The sequence below is a fragment of the Gobio gobio genome (genome assembly GCF_949357685.1).
Source record: "Gobio gobio genome assembly, chromosome: 21".
Classification (NCBI taxonomy): domain Eukaryota; kingdom Metazoa; phylum Chordata; class Actinopteri; order Cypriniformes; family Gobionidae; genus Gobio; species Gobio gobio.
This window is the reverse complement of record NC_137117.1, coordinates 4022191-4041817: the sequence shown is the minus strand read 5'-3', so window position 1 is coordinate 4041817 and position 19627 is coordinate 4022191. Positions and strand designations below refer to the sequence as shown.

The 19627-nt window shown below is 37.6% G+C and overlaps 1 protein-coding gene and 1 long non-coding RNA gene across 3 annotated transcripts in view; one reads left to right on the top strand and one right to left on the bottom strand.

Annotated features, from left to right (window-relative positions):
* LOC307117673 (E3 ubiquitin-protein ligase TRIM39-like) overlaps positions 1–15152 on the top strand; it is a 30287-nt gene extending 15135 nt beyond the window's left edge. The window contains exons 5-7 of one of the 2 annotated variants that reach the window (XM_079802664.1): positions 12644–12794; positions 13250–13276; positions 13889–15152. In XM_079802664.1, the coding sequence (XP_079658790.1) occupies positions 12644–12794; positions 13250–13276; positions 13889–14427 (717 nt within the window). In that variant the 3' untranslated portion in view covers positions 14428–15152. The remainder of the gene's footprint in view (positions 1–12643; positions 12795–13249; positions 13277–13888) is intronic. The other variant, XM_079802665.1, reaches the window with a different exon arrangement.
* Positions 3451–11525, bottom strand: LOC307117690. The gene is made up of 4 exons (XR_013815462.1): positions 11431–11525; positions 10206–10297; positions 8447–8538; positions 3451–3516 (listed from the first exon to the last, which is right to left on the bottom strand). It is a non-coding gene; the product is annotated as an uncharacterized lncRNA (long non-coding RNA).
* Positions 15153–19627: the final 4475 nt, after the last annotated feature.

Below are 19627 nucleotides of genomic sequence, written 5' to 3'. Positions count from 1 at the left end.
CAGTGCCTGGTTTAAGAACCATGGTATCCCTGTTCTTAATTGGCCAGCAAACTCGCCTGACCTTAAGCTCATAGAACATCTCTGGGGTATTGTGAAGAGGAAGATGCGATATGCCAGACCCAACAATGTAGAAGAGCTGAAGGCCACTATCAGAGCAACCTGGGCTCTCATAACACCTGAGCAGTGCCAGACTGATCGACTCCATGCCACGCCGCATCGCTGCAGTAGTTCAAGCAAAACCAGCCCCAGCTGAGCATTGAGTGCTGTACATGCTCATACTTTTCATGTTCATACTTTTCAGTTGGCCGAGATTTGTATTGGTCTTAAGTAATATTCAAATTTTCTGAGATACTGAATTTGGGATTTATTTGAAATATATCAGTCTGTGTGTAATTAATGAATATAATAGACAAGTTTCACTTTTTGAATGGAATTAGTGAAATAAATAAACTTTTTGATGATATTCTAATTATATATGACCAGCACCTCTATGCTGGGTTCAGTCCTTTTTGTTGGGTGGTTTTCACTATGACGACTAGGTTTTGGGTCACTCACTGCTGAGTTAGCAGCTGGGTTACTCTCACTGACAGTAGTAATAGTGCTCCCCATCACAAACATGTCCAGCTAATGGGTCACATAACCAGCGCACTATCAAATCTTTACAGAGAGAAAAGAGAAGACTGCACCCATATCAACATCACAGAGTGTAGTGTCATGAAGCATGCCTTCTGCCGCTGCCACACGTGCAGTCTGGGAATCTTTGTTGATTACACTGGGAGTCATGTAGAGTGATCATACCATGTTCGACTGAAAGTGAAGCCTTTAATGTCAGAATGAGGAGATGACACCAGCTACAGCTGCTTTAGCACAGAGCAGGGGTGTCCAAACTCGGTCCTGGAGGGCCACTGTCCTGCAGAGTTCAGCTCCATCTTGCCTCAACACTCCTGCCCGGAAGCTTCTGTATGCCTTGATGAGCTGATTTAGCTGTGTTTGATAGGGGTTGGAGCTGTACTCTGCAGGACAGGACAGTGGCCCTCCAGGACCGACTTTAGACACCCCTGGTGTCTCATCAGAAGACTGGATTAACCCCCTCCATTCATATGGATTTATTTGACCATCTCTTTATGAACGTTTTGAAGCCTCAGAGTTTTGGTTGAACAGACTTTCAATGGAAGGACAGAAATCTCTCAGATTTCATAAAACATATCTTCATTTGTGTGCTAAAGATGAATGAAAGTCTTATGGGTTTGGAACGACATGAGGGAGAGTAAATTATATTTTTGGGTGAATTAACCCTTTGAAATATTCAAACCATTAGAGTGATACTGTAGTAGTGCTACAGTGGTTGGATTAGAAGCATGACTGCCTCCGGATCGTCTTTGCAAGTTTTACTGAAACATCCTCGCGGGTTCTAAAGAAACAATACCTCCCCTTCATTAAAGAGGCTTCTGCGAGGTGGCAAATAAGCAGTTGAGCAAGTTATTAAAATAAAGTCAGAAGTTTTAACCATGTTAATGTTTTGAATTTAATATTTTGAAGAGCTTTAAAACAGTCAATGTGAACAACAATACATTTTGGTTATCTTGCCACAGATGCAGATATCTGAAACATCAACTACAGTTAATGCATGTCAGACGAAACAAAATGCCCAATCACAGCAGCCACTTCTGCTTTTTCTTCATATCAGTCGATGTTCCCACGATGTTCAGCACTTCCATCACTAAAAACAAGAAAGCATTGCAGTGTGAAATGTTTAATATTTAAAAAATGTTCAGACTTATAAAATCTAAAAAACTGCCATACTAGCGAGCTGACTTGTTCTCCTGTTTTATCAACAATTTCCTCGCTCGCTGCGGCCCTCATTTTCCACTTATCACTCCCCGCCGGTTCTGTTACAGAAGAGTCCAACACGAGACAACGATATGGCGCAACCAGACAGGATACTGTTACATGATTGGCTGTTAGCGGGTCACGCCCTACGTTGCTAGGTTACCAGAGAGCGAGTGCCTTTGTTCATGCAACCAAACTTGCTTCTCAACCTCTGGTTTCTTCCGACAAAGAAAAAAAAATTATCGAACGTTTTATCGAACGCATTTTTATTGATATCGGTTACGTGTCTATCGTGATACATATCGTTATCGTTTTATCGGCCAGCCCTACGCAGTGCTGAGTTTATTTACACACGTGCAGCTCATGATACAGCATCTCAGAACAGCTCATTTACTGAGAACGCAGCTGAAAACACCGGATCATGAGCTGCCCGATGTCAAACAACAGTACTCGAACCATCAGCACACATTTATTAGCTGACAGTCAGATAAAAATAAAAAGATTGATGTGTAACATTTAAATAAATTATTACATTTTATTACATTTCAGGAATCATAAGAATAGACAATTTTTTTCTACAGTATAATGTTATCCAATCACTCCATTCAAACTGGGTTTGACAATCATCTGTCATAGTCACCCTGCAGTAATCTGTGATCGCACAGACCAGGGCCCTCATTTATCAATGGTGCGTACACACAGATCTGTGCGTAGTGAGTGCGTAAAAGAACAGTTTCACGCAAAGTGTGGGATCTAACAACTTGAACTTGGACGTAGAAATGTGTGTAAATATAAGCACATCTCTGAGCACGCTTACGCTGAGAATCTAGTGCTAGAACAGCGACACTACACATAAAAAGCATTTAAGACAGTTTGCATTAAGCAGATCACATATGTCCTGTTTCCTTTAATTATAAAACACTCAATGTCTCATTTTTGTAGGTGTAAACAAGATGTGTAATTTTTGTCAAACCCTATAAAAGACAGCTGTGACAAATGTAATTTATTTCCTTGGACCCAACCTACATCCAGTTCCCTTACCGAAATCCTCAAAAAGCTGGAATAAAATGGGGCTTTCATGCTATCGAATTTGATGATGTAAATAGAAAAGGGTTTCATTCTGTTAACATGCAAATCATTTATGATGCAAATTTGTTGTTGTTAAACGTCGTTGCGCAACTCCTTCTGTGTTTGTGAAGTTCCTCTTCTTCGCCACAATTGCAGTGAGGAAAAAACACAATCACGTGATTTTTAAAGGGAGTGTTGTCCCCATATATGGTTGATTGGAGGCGTTTCCGAATGCTTATGACCGTGAACAAGAATTGCACATGTGGGATTTATCAACATTGAGTGCTTACTCATGTGCGTAAGAACTGTGGTGCGCATGTTTGATAAATACAGATTTTATTGTACTTAGGCCCATTTTAAATTTCATTCGTAGGACAAAATATAGAACCTTTTCTACGCACTGTTGATAAATGACCCACAGTTCAGAACATGTGATTTGCGGATTAATTGCAAAATTTAACCAAAAGTCCAGTGCTCAGATACTGTACAAAATAAAATATTAAAAAACAAACTGGCTTAAACACTAATGTATCTTACAAAACGACACAATACCTGTTCTGAACTTGCTTCTGGCAAACAGGGTGTAAATATCTCAGTGGAGGCAACATCTGTGTTCATCTGAAAAGGAGAGGATGAAAAGAAACACGGCTGTAAGACACTCGCTGGAGCTCAAGAAGCTGCAAAATAAGACTAAACCTAGACATGTAGTTTTTGGAAACAAACTGAATAAACATGGGTTACTCTGAAGGCATTCTGTTCCCTCTATAACTAATACACTACAGTGTCCTAGTAAACCTGTCTGTCCTCACAATGCAGTGTGTTTTCAGGTTCACACACTCATGTCCCAGTGTTTCCTCTATAACTAATACACTACAGTGTCCTAGTAAACCTGTCTGTCCTCACAATGCAGTGTGTTTTCAGGTTCACACACTCATGCCCCAGTGTTTCCTCTATAACTAATACACTACAGTGTCCTAGTAAACCTGTCTGTCCTCATAATGCAGTGTGTTTTCAGGTTCACACACTCATGCCCCAGTGTTTCCTCTATAACTAATACACTACAGTGTCCTAGTAAACCTGTCTGTCCTCACAATACAGTGTGTTTTCAGTTTCACACACTCATGTCCCAGTGTTTCCTCTATAACTAATACACTACAGTGTCCTAGTAAACCTGTCTGTCCTCACAATGCAGTGTGTTTTCAGTTTCACACACTCATGTCCCAGTGTTTCCTCTATAACTAATACACTACAGTGTCCTAGTAAACCTGTCTGTCCTCACAATGCAGTGTGTTTTCAGGTTCACACACTCATGTCCCAGTGTTGCCTCTATAACTAATACACTACAGTGTCCTAGTAAACCTGTCTGTCCTCACAATGCAGTGTGTTTTCAGGTTCACACACTCATGTCCCAGTGTTTCCTCTATAACTAATACACTACAGTGTCCTAGTAAACCTGTCTGTCCTCACAATGCAGTGTGTTTTCAGGTTCACACACTCATGTCCCAGTGTTTCCTCTATAACTAATACACTACAGTGTCCTAGTAAACCTGTCTGTCCTCACAATGCAGTGTGTTTTCAGGTTCACACACTCATGCCCCAGTGTTTCCTCTATAACTAATACACTACAGTGTCCTAGTAAACCGGTCTGTCCTCACAATGCAGTGTGTTTTCAGGTTCACACACTCATGCCCCAGTGTTTCCTCTATAACTAATACACTACAGTGTCCTAGTAAACCTGTCTGTCCTCACAATGCAGTGTGTTTTCAGGTTCACACACTCATGTCCCAGTGTTTCCTCTATAACTAATACACTACAGTGTCCTAGTAAACCTGTCTGTCCTCACAATGCAGTGTGTTTTCAGGTTCACACACTCATGTCCCAGTGTTTCCTCTATAACTAATACACTACAGTGTCCTAGTAAACCTGTCTGTCCTCACAATGCAGTGTGTTTTCAGGTTCACACACTCATGCCCCAGTGTTTCCTCTATAACTAATACACTACAGTGTCCTAGTAAACCGGTCTGTCCTCACAATGCAGTGTGTTTTCAGGTTCACACACTCATGCCCCAGTGTTTCCTCTATAACTAATACACTACAGTGTCCTAGTAAACCTGTCTGTCCTCACAATGCAGTGTGTTTTCAGGTTCACACACTCATGCCCCAGTGTTTCCTCTATAACTAATACACTACAGTGTCCTAGTAAACCTGTCTGTCCTCACAATGCAGTGTGTTTTCAGGTTCACACACTCATGTCCCAGTGTTTCCTCTATAACTAATACACTACAGTGTCCTAGTAAACCTGTCTGTCCTCACAATGCAGTGTGTTTTCAGGTTCACACACTCATGCCCCAGTGTTTCCTCTATAACTAATACACTACAGTGTCCTAGTAAACCGGTCTGTCCTCACAATGCAGTGTGTTTTCAGGTTCACACACTCATGCCCCAGTGTTTCCTCTATAACTAATACACTACAGTGTCCTAGTAAACCTGTCTGTCCTCACAATGCAGTGTGTTTTCAGGTTCACACACTCATGCCCCAGTGTTTCCTCTATAACTAATACACTACAGTGTCCTAGTAAACCTGTCTGTCCTCACAATGCAGTGTGTTTTCAGGTTCACACACTCATGCCCCAGTGTTTCCTCTATAACTAATACACTACAGTGTCCTAGTAAACCTGTCTGTCCTCACAATGCAGTGTGTTTTCAGTTTCACACACTCATGTCCCAGTGTTTCCTCTATAACTAATACACTACAGTGTCCTAGTAAACCTGTCTGTCCTCACAATGCAGTGTGTTTTCAGTTTCACACACTCATGTCCCAGTGTTTCCTCTATAACTAATACACTACAGTGTCCTAGTAAACCTGTCTGTCCTCACAATGCAGTGTGTTTTCAGTTTCACACACTCATGTCCCAGTGTTTCCTCTATAACTAATACACTACAGTGTCCTAGTAAACCTGTCTGTCCTCACAATGCAGTGTGTTTTCAGGTTCACACACTCATGTCCCAGTGTTTCCTCTATAACTAATACACTACAGTGTCCTAGTAAACCTGTCTGTCCTCACAATGCAGTGTGTTTTCAGTTTCACACACTCATGTCCCAGTGTTTCCTCTATAACTAATACACTACAGTGTCCTAGTAAACCTGTCTGTCCTCACAATGCAGTGTGTTTTCAGTTTCACACACTCATGTCCCAGTGTTTCCTCTATAACTAATACACTACAGTGTCCTAGTAAACCTGTCTGTCCTCACAATGCAGTGTGTTTTCAGTTTCACACACTCATGTCCCAGTGTTTCCTCTATAACTAATACACTACAGTGTCCTAGTAAACCTGTCTGTCCTCACAATGCAGTGTGTTTTCAGGTTCACACACTCATGCCCCAGTGTTTCCTCTATAACTAATACACTACAGTGTCCTAGTAAACCTGTCTGTCCTCACAATGCAGTGTGTTTTCAGGTTCACACAGCGCTTGACTCTACATCAAATCTCTATCAACTTTATACTTTTCAGATGTACAATAAATAAACATAATATTAAAAATTCATCTGGCTTAAACACTAATGTATCTTACAAAACGACACAATACCTGTTGTGAACTTGCTTCTGGCAAACAGGGTGTGGATTGTATCAACCTTATTTTGAAAATATGAACAAGGCTTGTTTTACGGATATTACAAATAAGGAAAACGGAGCAAGAAAAGAACAAGATCTGCTAAAACTCAAAATATCATGCCCTTTTCTAACTAATCCTAAACTAACTTTTCTTCACGGGACAGAAAAGCCCTCTTTGTTCTCTTTATACGGGTCATTCTCCTTCTGATGATTGTGAAAGAGTGCGCCGGTGTCTACTGTTGCTATTATCAGAGGCCACTTTATCTGATTGATGGACAAAACGCACAGCTTATATTTTATATAAAATAACAGTGATGTTTTCACGCAATGAAAGCGTTTTATTTCAACAGTAGTGACCGCAGTGATGACTTTGCAGTTGACAATGGCTTGAGCGGTTTGACTCAGAACTATTCCTGTCTCGACAGAGAGCTGTCATCTGCTCTTGTGATCTGTATCTGCTTGCGCGTTACACGCGAATGGTGCTTTTGTGCATTCAAGCGTTTGAAGCGAATTCGCATCTGACGCCCCAGTTGAAAAATTTGAACTTTGGCATCAATTCGCGGCACGTTAACCAATCAGGAGCCTGCTCGCTGCGGTCATGTGGTAAAGTGATGTGATGAGAAACCCTGCATAATTTAAAAATACTACTATTGTGTCACAAAATTTAGTTTTAAGACTTTTTCAGGTGACAATGTAGTTGTTTAAAGCTCAAATCTGTGGTTTATTTATAAAGAGAGCGCCTATTTAAAAAAAAAATCTTGTGTTTTTGGAATTGTGAGATCCAGGCGATCACCGGGCAATCAGCGCTCATAACCCTGGCGAAGGCAGCCTTTCCTCCGCCAGTCCTTCTGCCGTCTGCCGCTGGCTCTGATGTCCTGTAGTGGTGCATCTTGTGTAGATCTAACGGGCGATCTTTGGTGTCATGAATCTATAATTTGTTGTCTGCCAAATCGTTTTGACTGAGGGCAAAGAGAAGTTTCATAACTTTTTATTTTAAGGATATTTAAATATACATGCAGTGAAGATAATGTAGGAGTCGCCTGGACCACATTTGTGTGGCTATTAATGCTTAATATATATTTTTAATGAAAATGAAAAGAGGCAGAGTGGTTTTTTATGACATATTTCATATTTTATGAGTGCCTTGAACGCGCGTCAATTTCGCATCCAGCTCTCGATTTCTACGCGCGTCCAATTCGCTGCGGACGCGCGAATGCATTCATTGACGCTCTATTCGCGTTTGGTGTGAACGCAGCATGACACGTGTCAATGAGCTACGTACAGAGAGCTGTCATCTGCTCATGTGATGGCAGTGGCCGTCCTGAGGAGAACGTGGGCTGCTCTAACACGTATCAATGAGCGACGGACAGAGAGCAAGCCCAATCCAGTGAAGGCGGTAAAGAAAACAGTGTGTGTCTGTGAAGGCGAGCTGTGAAGGTGTGGATGACGCAGCACGATTCAAAAATACATGTTTCAAGATCGATTTGTAATCGATGCATCGAGAAAACGAGTGAATCGTTACACCCCTAATTATTGGCACTGGAATCTGATATTGGCTACATTTAAAACAACAATGTGAATAGCTGTACTAAAAAATCTGATCTGAGCACAGACTGTGATGACGCGTTTCAACGGTCATCAATATCGTAAATCCTGCAACGTTTTTTGTAATTTCATTTTTAAAAATATATATACATTTATAACACTAATACTTTGTATTTTATTGCTTTTGCATAAAATGACAAAAACAAGTTACCGCTGCTGTGAGGGTGTTACTAATACAGCGTCTATGGGAGTGATGGTGAAAATTAACATCTTAATTTTAAATTAACATCTTAACATCTCATCACATACGTGTGATGGTACATGTCTTCAAATGCACTATTGTGTTGTACTCTGACATTATAAAACAGGACAGATGTATGTGGTGTACCTTTAAATCTGTGGATATACGGCTGCTCGAGGTGTGGCTCGTCAGGTCTGGAGTTAATGTGGTCTTAGGTCTGCGTCGTCCATTTCATCTGGCTGCAGAATTAAAGGCATAGTATTTTAAACAGAATAAAAAAAAGCATACAAATATTTGCAAATACACAAATCTAATATGATACTCACTCTATTTTTTCCCTCTTTTTGAAAGTTGTGAAATCACCATTGTGGCGTTTTTCTTTTGCTATTTGAGTAAATCGGCACACAAAAAAATATTTAATGTATTCATTCACAGCTATAATATTTAACCCAACTATGATGACTTCCGCTCGGAGAAACCTGGAAATGTGAAATGGGTCTATAGAGCACCAAGGCTCGTAGTGTGAACGTCGCCTTAAGTGTACACGCTCAGAAAAGTGTATGTTAGATCAGCGTGTAAATATAAAGTTTATCTGGCAAGGCTTTAAAACGCATGCAAACATAAGCTTTCATGATGGCGAAGATTGCGATGCCACTCTATCGCTGCGCTGCAAAACATGTGTGAACGTAGGGCTGTAACGATTTGACCAAAAATAAAAATCTCGATGAAATTAACATTTTACCTCGATTACGATTAACGAACGATTATTTTCCTCTTCTTTTTTTTTTGCTTTCCTTTTTTGCCCTTATAGTTCACTGATAAGGTTTGTACTGTAAATATTTTCTACTATTAAAGGTGGGACATTTTTTTTCTAATGAAAGTGCATTTCTTTGTGATTTTAAAATACTTGAAGGAAACGGTTGACTTTCAGCAGTTATTGTCTGTGGGGCAGATTTCTGCTTGTTGTACACCAGATACAGATAAATTAACACTATAGGCCTACATTACATTTATCTTAATGCATTAATGAGACAGTGATTGTGTGTGTGAATTAGTCATACCGTATTATTAATTATGAAGCTGTCGTTTGTACTTACTTCAAAAGGTAGACAAATCTATGCCATAACGGTATCTAAGCTACTTTAGTGATGAATCACAGGACGGCGTTGACACTGCGTTTCTGCTGCTCTCTGCGCGCGATCTTCACGGGATGTGTGAGCTTCTGTCTCAGTGTTCGTGTATCACAATATATCAGGCGTTAGTTCAACATAATACGCATCTGATGGTCTAAAAACGCTTCAGTGTTCAAACTGGCAGGGCTTAAAACAAATACAAATGACAAGCTTGTGAGGACGCAAGTGAAAGTGATCTGGCTTCGGGGCACTCGCGCCGTCTGTGTGTGTGTATCAGCGCATATAAGAGCGGCGATTAACTTCCCTGTATAAACTGTGTAAAACATGCAATTACCATAGTAATACTGAGCATCTATAAACAAAGATAACTGCTCCTGCATCTTTCCGTGTGCCTGCAAACTGCACTTGATGTGACTGACGGGGCAGAGTCACGTGACTAAAACCGAAATGGCAAAATTACGTCGGTTAGAGGTTCTAAATTAGTCGATTACTTTTCGATTAATCGTCCAGCCCTATGTGAACGTGCATCATGTTGGACAGTATGTTGGGACGGAGGTTCCAGAAGTGCAACGATCTCTCTACAAGGCAGAACGTGGATATAATAGTTCACAATCTAAGATCGTGATATATCGCACAGCCCTCCTTGTCCTTTGGCAGTTTATCACGTGACGCTCTGAACGCTCTCATCACATACGTGTGATGGTACATGTCTTCAAATGCACTATTGTGTTGTCCTCTGACATTATAAAACAGGACAGATGTATGTGGTGTACCTTTAAATCTGTGGATATACGGCTGCTCGAGGTGTGGCTCGTCAGGTCTGGAGTTAATGTGGTCTTAGGTCTGCGTCGTCCATTTCATCTGGCTGCAGAATTAAAGGCATAGTATTTTAAACAGAATAAAAAAACAGCATAAAAATATTAGCAAATACATAAATCTAATATGATACACATCCATACAGTGTCTATCCACCTTATTTCGCAATGCAAAAGTAACCTATTTTCTTTGAATGCACAAGATTTCTAATTCATCAGCACCATTATGAGTAAAACATAATGCTATTCTATGTGCTGCTGTATTATTAAGACTGACCGATGATTATAAATAAGTACAATTAATTTCCTGTTTCACATGACAGCTTATTTTACATGAGCAGGCTTGAAAGTACCTCTAAATGAGTCCATATCAATTTTCACTTTTCACTTTTAATCCATATATTACTTTATTATGCCAACAAAACAAAAAATGTAGTAAAGATAATATTCTTTTATTCCTTTTTGTTTTTTTATTCTGATATTCCAGCCTTAAACGTGTTTAATTATTATCTTAAGTTAATATGCTAAATTTGACAGGTTAAATTGTACTGTAACAGTCAATATATTAATAATTAGAAAGATCAATTCTATATTTAACCTAGGTTCAAGTAAAAAGTCAGACATTAAATATTACATGACATAACTTTATTACATAACTTTTGGATTATTAAATATGTTTAAAATGTAGACTAATGGAGTGTAAAGCTGCCCAAAGATTATTTTAGGGAAGATTTGCATTACAATAATTATACTCGGTCACAATTTCATCAAAAGATGTCGAATTAACATTTGCAGACATTCAGAATACTTTAACTTTACCTGATGAGATTTATTTTTGCTTTTAAATGCATTTGAATATGTAATGATTATAAAGCTCATTTAATCCTGTCACAACGCACATTCAAGGCAATCTGAGGCTTTATAAACAGCTGAATTCCTCAATGATGGGAAGATTATTAATAATTGTTAATACTTATTCTTAATAATTATAACTTTTCATTAATAAATACATGCGTTATTCAGTTTCCGGGGTCACGTTAACATTACCATGATGAGACTCGCGCTCGACTGTGTAAATATATATATTAAAGTCTGCCAACCGAAAACTAAGTGCAGACAAACACATAGATATGACTAATTTATATGAATCACTATATAAAACATATAAACGTAATGTACTTACCTACTAGGCTGCTGTTTGACAGGGCCGCGATGACGGTCACACTCCGGTAGGATCTCAATAATGCGCCTGCGCGTCTTTAACCAATCAGACAACCGCGCGCCATTTTCAAACCGTCAACGCCCATTATCGTGTAAATGTGTGTACGCTAGCAGTGGCAGATCCCGCCGATAGGCGGAGTGATGAGATACACACAAACACACCAGAAAACTGGTATACCTACTTAAAGGGACATTCAATAAAAAAGCAGGAGGATGTTCCTGAGGTTCATAGAGATGATTTCACGCTGTTTGAATTACAAGGACATGTCCTAGGTCCTTATAATCCCAAATGTCCTTATAATGCTGGTGTGTAAACTGGTGAAATGTCCTTGTAATACACCAAAACCAACACACACACACACACACACACACACACACACACACACACACACACACACACACACACACACACACACACACACACACACACACACACACACACACACACACACACACACACACACACACACACACACACACACACACACACACACACACACACACACACACACACACACACACACACACACACACACACACACACACACACACACACACACACACATTCCTATCTATATTCTGAAGGTGTGTTCATATATAATTCTCTTCAATAAACTCACAATGCTTTTTTTCTGGCTGTTGACAGTATTTTCTGATTTATGGAGTGAAAAAAAAGAGAAATTCAGAATCCCCTCAGTAAAAACCTTTAACTCTAATGTCAACAAAATCAAACAAGAACTTTGAATCTGACTTTATCCAACATTCTGAATATCCAATGTTATATACAATATATAAATGAATATACAATATCCATGTACAGATGTCAGTTCTGAATATTTAAATATTCAGAAATTGGATATTTTACCCTTTTCACCTGCGGTGTCTTGCCTCAGCAGCTCCTGCATAAAACCTATTGAACTTATTTAGAAATAATAAACATATTTAACAGTCAGAGTGTCTCTCTCTCTCTCTCTCTCTCTCTCTCTCTCTCTCTCTCTCTCTCTCTCTCTCTCTCTCTCTCTCTCTCTCTCTCTCTCTCTCTCTCTCTCTCTCTCTCTCTCTCTCTCTCTCTCTCTCTCTCTCTCTCTCTCTCTCTCTCTCTCTCTCTCTCTCTCTCTCTCTCTCTCTCTCTCTCTCTCTCTCTCTCTCTCTCTCTCTCTCTCTCTCTCCTGTAGATGAGCTCATCTCTGTACAGTCGTCCACACAGCAAGAACTGGACTGAGATCAGGATTGACTCTGATGTGAATCTGAAGTCTCTGATTTCAGCTCTGACTGAACTGAAGAAAACTCTAGATGGGACTCTACATGAAAAACTCCGTCAAACTGGTGTGTGAATATCATACAGTGTATAGATTTGTTTTGTAGTAACTGTCTAGGAAAAAAGCAATTTCAAGGAAAATTATGGATTAAATAACCTTTTAGCATCAGTGACCTGTGAATTATTTTATCTCTGTCTGCAAAAGATCACACTGTTCATAAATATAACTGCAACATAACTTCAACCTGCCATGTTAGCATTAGACTGGTGTGATAAAATCACTTACTAAACCCAGTCTATGTAAAGTTTAAATTTAACTCACGTCATAATCAGTTAAAACACTATTACTGTAACTTACTTTAGAGACATGTAAGCAACATGATGTAACTATCCGTGTACAAACACTAACACATCAGCAGAACTCACTACACACCACTGATGCTGCCAATAGAGAGAAACTCACTGTTAACCTGAAATTATTCATATTAATAATTCATCATTATATTGTCATCTGTGTTCACAGGGTTGACGTGGGCTCAGACGTTTGCAGGTACAGTGTGACTGACACAATACACTCACAATACTTCTGTTAATAATCTGTATTATATACAGGGTTGCCCATAACTGGTACAAATAAACGATGCTCAGCAGAAAACGTGAAGGAAAGTGCTTTTGCACATGTTTACTTACTGGAGAAGGATTTGGATATCTAATTTTGATAATAAAAACAATTTAAATTCAATATATATCTAAATATTAACGTTATTGTATTGTTGGTATATAAGCTAAGCTATGAAGTAACTAGTAACTAGTAAATAAATTGTAAAATTTTATAAGTTTCAAGATTTCAATAATTTAGACATGCTTTTTGATTTCAAAAAATGTATTTGACCATTAAAAGAGCCCAAAAACTTAAAATGAAAAAAAAAAAAAAACGAATTAAAAAATAAACATAATATAATCTGCCATGTTGAAGAGAAAAGAAGACGGTGAGGAGAGCAGTCAGGAGGAAAGTGATGATGTCAGCGTGTAGGATAAGTGTGAGCACCAATCAGCTTCTCCCCTTGAGAACCAGACCAAACGAGTTATGTGCACCCCTGAATATATACTGTACATCTGAACATGATTCTGAAGTTGATTGATAATGTCTGATCTCTCTCAGTGGATGTGACTCTGGATCCTGATACAGCGAATCCACAGCTCATCCTGTCTGAGGATGGAAAACAAGTCAGTGCTGGAGACATTAGGCGGAACGTCCCAGAAAACCCAAAGAGATTTGAGGCCATTTGTGTTCTGGCAAAGCAGGGATTCAGTTCAGGGAGATTTTACTATGAGGTGCAGGTGAAGGGAAAGACTATGTGGGATTTAGGAGTGGCCAGAGAATCCATTAACAGGAAGGGGACGATCTCACTGACTCCTGATAATGGATTCTGGACTGTGGCTCTGAGGAATGAGAATCAATATTTTGCTTGTGAACGTCCATCTGTCTCTTTATCTCTGAGAGAGAAACCTGAGAAGGTGGGTGTGTTTGTGGATTATGAGGAGGGTCTGGTCTCTTTTTATGATGTGGAGTCCAGATCTCATCTCTACTCTTTCACTGGTCAGACTTTCACTGAGAAACTCTATCCATTTTTCAGCCCATGCCGTAATGATAAAGGTAAAAACTCAAACCCACTGATCATCTCACCTTTACTGAATTAGAATATGTGAATGAAAACCAAAAGGAAATTTGCACAAACCGGAATCAAGTAGATTTTAACTACAATTATAAAGAAAAGAATATGTGATGGACAAAATGTGTACAAGTGCAAAAATAAACTGTATATTCAGGCCCTTAAAATAATCAGTCACTGATAAAACATCAAATATAATGAAACATTTGTGAGTTATATGTTTTGTGGAAAAAAAAAATATTTCATCACTACATTTGAACGGTCAATTTGTTACAAGTCTATATTTTCTAATCAACACAAAGATTTGTTTGCTTTTCTCTTTCATTTATACTTTGCTGTAACTTTTCAAATCTACAATGAAATTCTACATAATATCCTACATTTCCAAACTTTCCAGAGTGTTTCTATTGTTATTTTGTGAGGAAATCAGTCATTTCAAAACAAGTAATTTTCTCTCTCTTTTCTCTCCAGCTTTTAATATTGAATGTCTTGTGAAATGTTGAGGTTTTTGGTTTATATTGTAATAACTGCAGCATCTGAATAAAGACAAGTGTTCAATTCTATAACTGATATTGATTATAATCTAAACAGATAATTATTATATAAACACATTAGAGAATGAAAGTTCATGAACATCTGCTCACATTAACATTTCAACAGACAGACAGGATAAGAATAAAACGTGGGATATTTATTGTCGAATAAATGATTTTTATCCAACAATAAAGATTGTGAATGAAAACACTAATATTATAATTTAGTGTAGATGACTCTTCAATCTAGTGCATATTCTTCTAGAGAAGCGAGAGCATTAGAAGCTTCACAATGACAGTGTTTTTGCCTTTGGTTTGAGCTCAATATCAGTGAATGCGTGCACCTGAGTGAGCTGACGGCAGTCCATCGATGCCAGGAGCTTCTGAGAGCCGGAGACGGTGGGAACAAACTTCTCCATCAGTGTAACCGTCACAAGCTTCTCCACATCACTGACAGACAGAAAGACAATATCAACTCTCTGGAAGATGTTCACTCTTTAAATATCATATTTAATGCAGTACAATCTATGTTTCTGAACCAATCTAAAGTGCAGGAACACGTCACAGCTGAAATTAAACTGCTGTTAAACACTGAAAGTCTTACCCATACGGGATCTTCCTGACGCTCTGCATTCCCAATCCCTCTATACGGAACAAAACGTTCCTCAACACTTGTGACAGCGGGTTCAGGAACGGGATCTTGACTGTCAACTCTTTCCCCAGCACAGCGTCCTCTAGAGGCTGAAACAGCACAAACACAATCAATGATGGAGAGTTTCTTTATGATGAACTGAATCCAAATACGACGCCTTTAGATGTTTCACCAGTTATAACTTTTAACGTTAATGTGCCATTTCTATTTTATTTAACCCTTGATGTAACTTATATATATATATTTAAAGCTGTGAATTCAGAATTCACTAAATTAAGCACATTTTAATTTGACTAAGATTTTTTTTTACAATGCTGTTAACTGTACAAGTCTTCTTTACCAAGAAATACTATTAAGAATTTCCCCCCAAAACAGATACATTCTTTATGATAATTTAAGCAGTTACACTGAAATAGTTTTTATTGGCGAAAGGCAGCATTAAACCATCAAAATGAAATGTTTGTTTATTAGATTATTGTAATGCTCTACTGGGTGGTTGCCCTGCTCGCTTAATAAACAAACTCCAGCTGGTCCAAAACACAGCAGCTCCAGTTCTTACTAGAACCAGGAAGTGTAGATGTATAAAGTACTAGAGACACATACTTGAGTAAAAGTACAAGTTCCTTATCAAAAAAGTGACTTGAGTAGAAGTTGAAGTGCTCTTTAAGCACCACACTTAAGTAGAAGTACTAAAGTATTCAACATTTTTTGTACTTAAGTATTGCAAGTAGTTTATTTTAAAATGTACTACTCAAGTACTGAAAGTAAAAGTACAAGTATTGTCAAGTCAAGTCAAAATGGTAAATGGTAAATGGACTGCATTTATATAGCGCTTTTAACAGATCTACGGCCATCCAAAGCGCTTTACATTTGCCTCACATTCACCCATTCATACACTCATTCACACACCGACGGCGGAAGTCAAGTCACCTTTATTTATATTGCGCTTTTTACAATGCAGTTTGTGTCAAAGCAGCTTTACAGTGATAACTGGTATATCATTTTTTAAAATAATATAATATAATATAGCCTAATATATAGGCCTATAATATAATAGCCGAGAATTACATTTAAACTTGTGTGAATTAAATAAACTCAAAACCTTTTTATTTAAAGCTTTTAATTTTTATTTTGTTTTATTTGCCTCTATTAGGATCTAAATCTGAGTTGTCATGCATTCCCAATTAAGTTGAATAATTCAAATAAGATTAATGATTCAGGTATTTCCATTCAGAACAACTAGTTACTGACTGGCGCTTGCCAAAATGTTACTCACCTAATGCAGACTAATACACATTGCTGAAGCAGATTGATGCTGTCTAGGTCTGGAGCGAGATTTACGTAAGGTAATGTGGAAATATTGAAAGATCCTCTCAATTACAGCGTGCTGCAGTTCTGTTTTCCACCACAGATTTACATGGGAAAATTGTGGGACGCTGTACAGTGTGCACACACTTATCAGATTATATTTTAATCACGTAAAGAAGTAAAGAAAAAAAGTAAAAAACAAAAAAACAAAGAAACAATTAGGCTAGAAGCAACAATAATCAAAAGGTGAACAGTTATTAATAAGCAACTTAAATGTTTATTGTTTAATTATTATTCATTAAACTTGTTATTAAATGTTCATTTATTAAACATTAATAAATGTCAATTTCAAGCAATACAGTAATATTTAAATAATAGTTGAGTTAAAAAAATAAAAAATAAAAACATTCAACCCAACCGCTGGGTTAAAACACCCTAATTGCTGTGTTTGTCCCTTTTCCAACTTGTTTTTTTTTTTTTTTTTTTAACCCAGCATTGTTTAGAGTGCACTACCTTTTACTGAAAGGTTCTTTTATGGCATCAGCGTGTAAAAACTTCCTTTTGGAACCTTTATTTTTAAGAGTGTGTAGTGAAGTATTGCATTCTATTAAATATTATAATATAGTTTAAATTGGTTCAACAGGAAGGGAAAATCCTGTCCAAAAATTATTAAGGCTTGATGTTAATTTCTTTCAGTGATTTTCCTTTTCTTTCATTTTACTCTAGGCCTGATCAGTTTGTTATCCCAAATAGTGGGTAGGTGTGTTCGGCTAATGTAGCCTAAATAAATTACTGAACAAATGACTACCAGAAAAAAGAAAAAGAAAAAGAAAGAAAGAAAGAAAGAAAGAAAGAAAGAAAGAAAGAAAGAAAGAAAGAAAAGATAGCATCCTCAACAAACAAGATATTACCTTAAGTTTGATGATTATGGACATATAAAATAAATATATATTTATATATATATAAATGTGTAGCTATATAAAAATACAAAAAATTAATAACAGATGTTAAATAAAAAGGTAATGAAAAGGGTATATGTTAAGTGTTTTTTTTTTTAGGAGGGGTGTGTGGAGCAGGGGGCCCTCCAACATAAAGTTTGCCTAGGGCCTCCAAATGTGTAGAACCGGCCCAGGCCAAAACTAACTAATTTAAAGCTAAACTGAAACAGAAACCAGCGTTATAACCTGGCTATCTCTCTAATACTAAAACTGATATGTTGTGTGTGAGTGTGAGGCGCCGACGCATTCACTTGAATTTTCTTATAAAAGCGGAAACAACTTAAAATACTCAGACATTTGTGGTCAAATATATGTAACACTATTCAAATCTGTGAAGGGTTAAATAGGCCTATTATTTTTGTACATTTTTATTTCCTTTCTGTATCACTTTTATTTCCTTTCCTTTCTCAAAAATGAACCAAAACTAGCCTGTAGTCTATTGTTGCATTTTTAGCCTTTCATTTTGGTAATAGGCCTAATTAATTAAGTAAAATAAATTTCACGCACAGAAATAGGCTATTTATTCCCTCCATATAATTGAATCCTATTTTATTTCCTTCACAGCGCAGCAGGTGGGTGATGATGATGATGAACTCTCATGTTCTGTTGTTTATTCTGCTATTGTTCATGTAGGCTAAAACTAAACCCCTGGGATTTTTTTAATGATTCACAAACACATTTCAATTCTAATTTAATCTTGTCGGTTAAAGATGATCGTGTAAGTTGAGAGTCAGGGGGAAAACCCAGAAAATGATATTGAAAAGGAAGGCAACACTAATTTTCGTTTAAGTTTTTCAACTAATATTTATATTTTCATATGTTTTCGGTTTATTTCGATTAGCATAAATGTTTTAATCATTTTTATTTCTTAATTAGGCCTAACTATAATAATCCTGTTTGGGTAAATTTTCCCGATGTATAGCCTAAGTCTATTAATATTTACAAAGATTCACAAATTATTTAATTTCGTCAGTGACAATCTCAGGGCTGGGAGTCTGACGCTCATCGAGGCCAATAAACCTACAATATTGTTGAAAACATTACTTTTAAGAATAATGCTGGGAAAGTGATAATGACGTGCCTCTTTTGCCAATTTTAATTTATCAGTTTTATCTTGATAATAGGCTATGACAGTATGCTGTAGCAGGAATGTTATATAAATCGTTTGTTAAAAAGGCACGATTTTGTGAGCACTATTGGCGAACTGAATGTGAATAGCCTACTCCTCTCCTCATCCCCCACAGCGCCAGGCCTGCTCTACAGCGTGGTATTTTTGTTCATTATGTTAATAAAAGTTCTATGTTTAATATAGGCCTACGAGAGTTTTTGTTTTGCTCTTTTCCATTGAAGCAATTGATGCAGAATCGCTAATTGCGATTAAAAATTGAAAGTAAAATGTTAACGGCCAATTAAAAGCGAAGGAAAGACAGCAAAAGTGAGGATAGCAAATAAAGTGTGACATATAATAATGTTCATTATGTTAATTACATTTCTAGGGAAATGTTTAATTTAAGGGATGTCAAATAGGAATAACAGTTTCATTAGCCTTATTATATTTCAAATTTGTTGGTTTTTTGTTTTGGTCTATAGGCTACATGGTGAAAACAAATGTAACACACACACTTAGCAGCAATTTAATATTGCATTAATAACACTGAAAATATGAAAAAAAGCTACTGCGGGGCAAAGGATCGCGGTCGCCTTTTGACGCGTCCATGGTGATTGTTGTCCCTGTGC